Source organism: Amphiura filiformis, chromosome 8 (genome assembly GCF_039555335.1).
Source record: "Amphiura filiformis chromosome 8, Afil_fr2py, whole genome shotgun sequence".
Lineage (NCBI taxonomy): Eukaryota > Metazoa > Echinodermata > Ophiuroidea > Amphilepidida > Amphiuridae > Amphiura > Amphiura filiformis.
The window spans coordinates 63,096,758-63,106,005 of NC_092635.1; the positions used below are offsets into that span (position 1 = coordinate 63,096,758).

At 45.4% G+C, this 9,248-nt stretch overlaps 1 protein-coding gene across 1 annotated transcript; it reads right to left on the bottom strand.

Annotated features, from left to right (window-relative positions):
• Window positions 1-955: 955 nt before the first annotated feature.
• LOC140159655 (uncharacterized) lies at window positions 956-2,023 on the bottom strand. Its single transcript, XM_072183149.1, has one exon. The coding sequence runs from the start codon at window positions 2,021-2,023 to the stop codon at window positions 956-958; it is 1,068 nt and encodes a 355-aa protein (XP_072039250.1).
• Window positions 2,024-9,248: the final 7,225 nt, after the last annotated feature.

Here is a 9,248-nt window from a genome sequence, read left to right on the forward strand (position 1 = left end):
ACTATGGCCAGAAGTTCCCTTCTAGTCACACAATAATTCTTCTCGGCGGTCTTGAGTGCCATACTACCAAATGCAATCACCTTCTCCAATCCCCCTTGCATTTGCGAAAGCACACCCCCTATCGCGAACGCACTCGCATCAGTATCCAAGTAGTACTGCCCCACAGGCTGTGGATAGGCCAGAATCGGCGCACTCACCAAGGCATTCCTTAAAGCACTAAACGCCACTTCACACTCACTAGTCCATTCAAACGACACACTCTTCTTGGTGATGTGGTGAAGCGGCGACGCAATCTCAGCAAAACCCTTGATGAAACGCCTATAGTAAGATGCCAATCCCAAAAAGCTCCTCACTTGTGTGGTCGTCCCCGGCGTGGGCCAATTCTGTACAGCTTCAATCTTCTCGGGATCAGTGTGTATTCCTTCTTCCGACACGACATGACCCAGATAGGAGACACGTTTTTGGAACAAATGACATTTGGATGGTTTCAATTTCAAGCCCGCAGCCCTCAGCCTTATCAAAACCCTCTCTAACCGAACTACTGACTCTGGGATGCTATTCCCAAAGACGATAACGTCATCCAAGTATACCAGAAGGATTTCCCAACGTAATCCTGCTAAAACTCTCTCCATTAGCCGCTCGAACGTTGAGGGTGCATTGCATAGGCCAAATGGAAGCACATTCCACGCATATAATCCACTGGGAGTCGAAAATGCTGACTTATCTCGAGCGTCTCTGCTCATCTCCACCTGCCAATAGCCCGAGGCCAAGTCCAAAGTAGAGAAAAATTTGGCTCCGCCCAGAGAATCTAAAGAATCGTCAATCCGCGGCAGCGGGTACGCATCCTTTCTCGTGACGTCATTTACTTTCCTGTAATCTAAACACAGCCTCTTAGAACCGTCTTTCTTGGCCACCAACACCACTGGACTTGACCACGGACTATCCGAGGGTTGTATCAGCCCTCTAGCCAACAACTCCCCACTTGTCTTTCCACCTCAGCCCTTTGCTGTGGTGATGATCTCCTCACACGTTGTCTAATGGGTGCTGCATCACCTGTATCTATGTTATGCTTAACCCATGTGGTTCTACCGATGTCAAACTCTCCACTGGAAAAGACATCCTGATATGCAATCAATAATCCCTTTACTTTGGCCCTGTCCCCCAAATCCAGGCCATCAGTACTCCGTCTGGCTAACTCTTCTAAATAGGGAGGCATCCCTTGTATTGCACCCCCATCTTTTGGTCCCACTTCTTCACCGTCAAATTCATTCATGGTCAACGTTCTAGTCTCACACACTTCTCCCTCCTCTACTTCTGCTATCTTAGCTAAGGTAGTCCCGTGTTTTATTACATATGGTCGGTTTCCCACATTCGCCACTGTGACAGGTACCACCCTATCTTGAGCTTTCACCACACACCGAGCTACTAGAATACCACGCTCTATTAGCCTACTCCTCCCCAATGGCTCCACCACCCCCAAGGTTTCCTTCTCAGAGTTCAATCCAGACACAAGTGCGGACACTATCATCGAGTGTCCTGCAGGTACCTCCGTATCATTTACCGCTAACAATCTCGGTGGGCGCACAGCCCCTGGTGTGGTCGCACATTGTACTATACAGTCCTCCCATTGTAGTTGCAACAGCCCAAAATCCAATTTGGGCTCCGTAGCTCTAAGAAAATCCATACCCAACATATCGCTGGTAACCTGTCCGACCACCACCAACAGCTTCACTCTCTTCTTGCCGACTGTAACCTCCAGGGCGGCTCTGCCCCACACCTTAACCCGACTGCCAGCAGCCTGTTTCAAGATAACATTTGGGACATCTAACCTCGGTCGTCTCTCCTCTGGTATTAGTAAGAACATCTCGAGTGTGACTATTGTGTGAGACGTACCCGTATCAAGTAAGAATGTTGCCGCCTCCCCATTCACATCAGTGGGCACCCAAATTTCTAATTCTGTATTTGGAAGCACAATTTCCTCCATTTCACCAGTCAACGACCCGATATCCCCGCTTCCCCCCATTGTCCCGGTTTCTACTGTTGACGTGGGCCCCACTCGGTCGTTGGCCGGACTCCGGGCCCTGGAGTTGGCCTTTGCTCGTTTCCCGAAAAGTCTCTGCAGTCCCGGGCCATATGCCTCTCTTTCCCACAGCGGAAGCATACGACATCATTGTGTGGGCACTGCCTAGCCTGGTGACCAGATTCACTACACCGAAAACAGACCGAATTAGGACATTCCCTGGCAAAATGACCCGGCCGCCCGCACTGGAAACAGCCCTCCTGTTGCCCCCTACTTGGTCCCCGCCGGTAGTCTCCTGACCCCCTTGGTGATTTATTAGCCATTGGCGGAGCCCGTGGTCCCCTATACCCCTCTGCCTTCTGAGCAGTATCCTGCACCAACTTCTCAACCGCTTTCAGTGAAGTATCCATTGAGTTCATTCTGGCCTCCATCACCGCCACCTTACTATCGGTCAATACCTCTGCCCCGGCAACACGGCTATAAGCCAATTTACCGCGGCCTCTCGACTTTTCAGTTTTCAGGAATGACTCTACCTCCTCGGCTATGCGCACGGCAGCTTCCAACGTCTCTGGCCTACTCCGAAACAACTCGGTACGGAGGTCTTGGTCGCTCACCGCGTTCTTGAAATGATGTCTCGCGATTCTATCTCTTTCCAGCTTCTCTGTTCCTGGATAAGCTAGCGCCGTCAACCTTTTCATCTCTTGCCCTAAAGCAGCTAAGGTCTCACCTGGTAGTTGTTCTCTCCTAGACAGTTTCTGGAAATAACTCTCTGGGCACTCCCGTGGTCCAAATTCTTTCTGCAGTAGAGCCACCAAATCCTTATAGGATATTTCCCTCAGGTCCACGTCATTGACACTCAAAATCGCCAAGGCGTCATCCTTACAACAGGTAAAAAGCTGGTACCTGGCCGCCTCCTCAGTCCATTGGTTGTATTCTTTACACGCTTCGAAGTGGATGATAAAGTCCTTCCACGGTGTCTTCCCATCGAAACTCCGGGTATCTTTTTCCCGTTTCGGCTTGGGTTTGGTTCTACTCACATACTCCTGTTCATTTCGTACTCTCCTCTCTCGTCGCAGGGGTGGTGGCACATACAAATCTGGTACCGTACGAGTATCGCATTCTTCAGGCGAAAAAGTTTCCTGAAAGTCCCTCTCTGCATTATACCCGACTCTCCCGCCAGTACCAGCCGCCCCCGCATATCCTGTATCATGTGGTGATGGACTCCCGTTACGCCCCGTAGATCTACCAGTCCATCCCGGCAGTCACACCCCGGGTCCTTTCCCCTATCACAAAGCCTGACTCCATTCTCTCAGAAGTCATTGCTTCTTGGATCTGAGCCAACCGAGCTCTTTCCTCTAGCATCCTACGCTCCCGCTCCTCCAATTCCTCCTTCCACCGCTGCAACCTCCTATCTTCTTCCTTATTCCTTAGTCCTTGCCTCTCTTCCTCCTCTGCCTCATGCTGTACCACCCGTCTCCTATCTTCCAGGTCTGCTTCCCAGAGTTTATTCTCATTTTCTTTAAGCAGTGCCTCCCGTTCTAAGTAGGCTTCCTTCTTCCTCAGCCGTTCCTCTTTCTCCCGGGCCCGTTCCTCCGCAACTTGCCGTTGTGCTTCCATTGCACGGTGCTGTTCACTCATTACCCTCACTTCAGCCACCTGGCGTGCATACTGGCACTCCCATGCCCGCTTTTGGGCCTCAAATGTCTCCCTCTCTCTTTCTCGCTGCTCACTCCAGGTCATTATCTTTTCCCGCCTCACCATATCCTCTTGCTCACTCCTTAAGTGTGAATCGTGACCGGAATGAGCCTCCCCTTTCTCCCTCTGTCTACTCCTCTCCCGACGGTCACGGTCCAATTCATCCTCAATACACACTTTGCCCCTTTCTCCTCTCCTCAAGATCTCTAAGCCACTGTGTCTTTTCTCCCTCTTGATGGGCACCTCGCTTTCCCCAAAATAAATCGGGCCACCACGTGGTTTACCCTCATAGGCTTTCGGGGTTATCCCTCCCTCTTGTTTGCCTCCAGTTCTCCATTCTCTCCCACCGGAAACTCGCCTGAATGTCACCAGAGTCATCCATGCCTTCCCATTTATGGGCATATCTCCTTCGTATGTCAGGGCCAACTAGAGAATTGGGTGGCATTGACATAGTGTCACAAATACTTTCCCCTCTCTCACTGCCTCCTATCACTCTAATCTTACGCTGGTCCAATCCTTCCATCCCGGTGCCTCCCGTATGCTCCACTCCTCTCTGTTCTTTGCCACTCTCGAAAGGTGGCGGTGTCTCATCAAGTAATAAATATCTTCTGTCTCTCTCATTACCCGGAGTGTCCTTCCCTCTAGTGCTTCCTTCAACTCCTCTAACCCCATCTTCACCTCCTTCTCCCTTTCCTCCTTCTCTCCCCGCCATGGTACTGCACCTATTGTAGTTCTGCTTATAATACTCTGATCCCACTTCTGACACCAATTTGTGGCGGGACGGCCGATTGCCAGGAACGTGAAATGTCTCAATGTGGTCTTAAAAAAAATAAATAAATACTTGGTTAGACTGTAACTTGGTATATGAAGTGTCAGGTGGCCGGGTTGACACCAGTCCCCAGGAATGGGAACACGACAATTTTTGTATGAGACGTGGGCAAGTCGTGGGAGGCAGAACCCCACTGTCAGAGTACCTTTTATAAGCAAAAGTGCATCTAAACAACACACGTAGTATTTGACTTCATTATCTCCAACAATATTTTATTTACATAACTCCAGACTACACATACAGGATTCAGTCACACAATACTCTGGCACCCTACTCCTGCAATGGCTTCTGTAATAACTCGGCTAGCACCCTCCCTCACCTATCAATAAGAATCCGCAGAGCAAAAGAAAGTTATCAGAACGTTAAAAGCGTTAACATATGATTACACTTATTAGACGTACAAAAAAAAACTAAGTTATTTGGCACAAAATGAAAATTTGGGCAGCATAGCTCCGCTCAGCGCATGCTAATAGAGATGACACTTACGAACACATGCAAGCATGTATTAGTAAAGTATCATCATAAAATCTATCGAAAATCCTATAAAACACAACTACTTTTTGCGAAATGAAAATTTGGTCAGCATAGCTCCCCTCTAGGTGCTGACCAGATTTTCGATAATACATAAAAAATGTCATACCAGAGGCATGCATCTCTATGTATCATCACCATTTCATAATACACATAAAAAACAATATGATTCCAACGGACCGTGCCTATCACATAACATAATAAAATATGTACCACGTAAAAAAATAAGGTATCTCAACTCTACTATATAAAATATTCTCACCTCCCTCTACTATAAAATAAAACTCGTCTCCTCCAATGTAAATAATTAGGCTCACAATTTGTCTCTTCCCCCAAAAGTAAAAGAATATAACTCACTAAAATAGCCTCCTCCCCTCAATCATAAAAATATATAACTCACCAAAACAGCCTCCTCCCTTACTCATAAAATATATAACTCACCAAAATAACCTCCTCCCAAATACCACAATACTCCTCAGACTTAGCTCTTAGTTGACGTAACTGAATATAACTCACTAAAATAGCCTCCTCCCCTCAATCATAAAAATATATAACTCACCAAAACAGCCTCCTCCCTTACTCATAAAATATATAACTCACCAAAATAACCTCCTCCCAAATACCACAATACTCCTCAGACTTAGCTCTTAGTTGACGTAACTCTAAGGAATACTACTCCATTTATTTGATACTCCACTCAGGATTAACCCCGGGTAACTCACAGGGCCGGCGTTAATCCCTACTTCCCATCTTAGTTGATAATCCACTCAGGATTAACCCCGGGTAACTCACAGGGCCGGCGTTAATCCCTACTCTCCATCTTAGTTGATAATCCACTCAGGATTAACCCGGGTAACTCACAGGGCCGACGTTAATCCCTACTCTCCATCTTAGTTGATAATCCACTCAGGATTAACCCGGGTAACTCACAGGGCCGGCGTTAATCCCTACTCTCCATCTTAGTTGATAATCCACTCAGGATTAACCCCGGGTAACTCACAGGGCCGGCGTTAATCCCTACTCTCCATCTTAGTTGATAATCCACTCAGGATTAACCCCGGGTAACTCACAGGGCCGGCGTTAATCCCTACTCTCCATCTTAGTTGATAATCCACTCAGGATTAACCCCGGGTAACTCACAGGGCCGGCGTTAATCCCTACTCTCCATCTTAGTTGATAATCCACTCAGGATTAACCCCGGGTAACTCACAGGGCCGGCGTTAATCCCTACTCTCCATCTTAGTTGATAATCCACTCAGGATTAACCCCGGGTAACTCACAGGGCCGGCGTTAATCCCTACTCTCCATCTTAGTTGATAATCCACTCAGGATTAACCCCGGGTAACTCACAGGGCCGGCGTTAATCCCTACTCTCCATCTTAGTTGATAATCCACTCAGGATTAACCCCGGGTAACTCACAGGGCCGGCGTTAATCCCTACTCTCCATCTTAGTTGATAATCACTCAGGATTAACCCTGGGTAACTCACAGGGCCGGCGTTAATCCCTACTCTCCATCTTAGTTGATAATCCACTCAGGATTAACCCCGGGTAACTCACAGGGCCGGCGTTAATCCCTACTCTCCATCTTAGTTGATAATCCACTCAGGATTAACCCCGGGTAACTCACAGGGCCGGCGTTAATCCCTACTCCCCATCTTAGTTGATAATCCACTCAGGATTAACCCCGGGTAACTCACAGGGCCGGCGTTAATCCCTACTCTCCATCTTAGTTGATAATCCACTCAGGATTAACCCCGGGTAACTCACAGGGCCGGCGTTAATCCCTACTCTCCATCTTAGTTGATAATCCACTCAGGATTAACCACGGGTAACTCACAGGGCCGGCGTTAATCCCTACTCTCCATCTTAGTTGATAATCCACTCAGGCCTGTAGGCCTAAGTATATCCTACAAAGAGCAAACATATGCACAGAGTCCGTTGGAACCAATAAAAATACAATAAAATAAATAAATAAACAACACTGCCCATCACTTACCACGTCTTTCCGTGAGTACTTACCACGAATATATAAATGAACCATAGCAATTCAAGTTATACACAATGCATAGGCCTAAATAGGATCATAGGCCCTCTACATGACAATCTAGGTATACTTCCACCAATGCATAAATAAAATCACATGACATTTTAAGTATCTTTCTCCAAAGCAGAAATAAAATAAAAGTGGCTTACATGACAATTAAAATCTTTGGTATGGGTGTGACCGATAATAATAATCCTAAATTTATATTATTTTCACATGTTTTAGAGAACGTCAATATTCTTTGTTTACGTATGACATGCATGTATTTATCTAAAAGATTCAAGATGCAGGACGTTCGAACATGACCAAAACTGCCTGTCTATAATCTCAAAAAGTTTACATAAATATCTGAGAAAAACTTGAGCAAGGCGACAAGACATAAATAAATACAGCGCATTGCAATTAATAGGATGGCGAAAGGAAGGATCACCCGAATAAAATAATCTCAGCAATTAAATGTCAACATAAACATTTGTACCATCACGCTCCAATAATATAAAATAACATCCCCAAGTTAATTAGATGGTACATGCATACGCGCACTCATGCACTCAACGCGTAGTGATCTTTGACTCAAAACATGCAACTATTTTCATAATTTTATATCCCCAAAATATTTAAAAATACCTTCCCCTTGGCCAGTCTGGACGCCCCAAATGCAACAATGATATCAACTGGTCAGGAATATTTGCTGATCCGTATGAGCCAAAAAATTTGATAATATTACGTGCACAGGATGACTTTAAAGAGAAAAATGGAAGACGAAATCTTTAGAAATTTTGAGAAACCACGACTCACACATCGAAACCATGTGCGAACTGCAACAAGCAATTCCGACAAAAACATAAACGGAGATAATCATCAAATTACACATTTTACAACAAGACCACAACCAAAATAACTCATGTGAAGGATCTAGAACATATTCCTGACAGTCTAATATCATTTAAATTCATCCAAACCGCGATTTATATGAAATATCAGAGTATTTCTAACAGCGAATCTCAAAACTTGCCTATCAATATGAATCCGCAGAGCAAAAGAAAGATACCACGAGGGGAGCCTGGCAGGCCCCAGCCAACGCGCGCTCCGATTGGACACGGAGATAATTGATTGATCGTACGGCGCGCTAATTGGCTGACGGAGATAATTGATTGGCTACGTACGGCGCGCTCATAAGGACATAATGCAGGATTGAAATCAAAAGGGTACTACGCGATCTGGATAGGAAAATGAAATGGAATTTACCTAAAAAAATAATATTATGTTTTGGCTTGATTTACCAATACCGTTTCACGGCAGTTTCACGGAGCTGGTGAGGTGTATTGGGGTATAACTTGGTAGGGTGGTGGTAAGTGGCTGCCCTAAGACTTGATGCAATTTTTGACGCAAATTAGATGGCTAATTTGCATATTTAACTTAAAAATTGTTTTTGGGTGGTGTTTTTTTGCCATTTCGAAGAACTGGTGAGGTGTATCGACAAATTGTTCACAAATCCACAGTAGGGTTGCAAATATACCATATGTCACTCGTAGTGCGACAATTTGTACAGATAAATTTATCACAGGTATTTTTCTATTAATTTGGCCATTCGTCTGCATATTACCAAAAATAACGCATTTTGGGCCACCGTTTCTCCGCGAACATCATTATGTCGACAAATTGTTCGCAAATCCACCACAGGGTTGCAAATATACCATACGTCACTCAGAGTGCGACAATGTGTACAGATAAATTTATCACAGGTATTTTTCTATTAATTTGACCATTCGTCTGCATATTACCAAATATAACCCATTTTGGGCTACCGTTTTTCCGCGAAGGTCATTTATGTCGACAAATTGTTTGCAAATCCACAGTAGGGTTGCAAATATACCATATGTCACTCGTAGTGTGACAATTTGTACAGATACATTTATCACAGCTATTTTTCTATTAATTTGGCCATTCGTCTGCATATTACCAAAAATAACGCATTTTGGGCCACCTTTTCTCCGCGAACATCATTATGTCGACAAATTGTTCGCAAATCCACCACAGGGTTGCAAATATACTATACGTCACTCGGAGTGCGACAATGTGTACAGATAAATTTATCACAGGTATTTTTCTATTAATTTGACCATT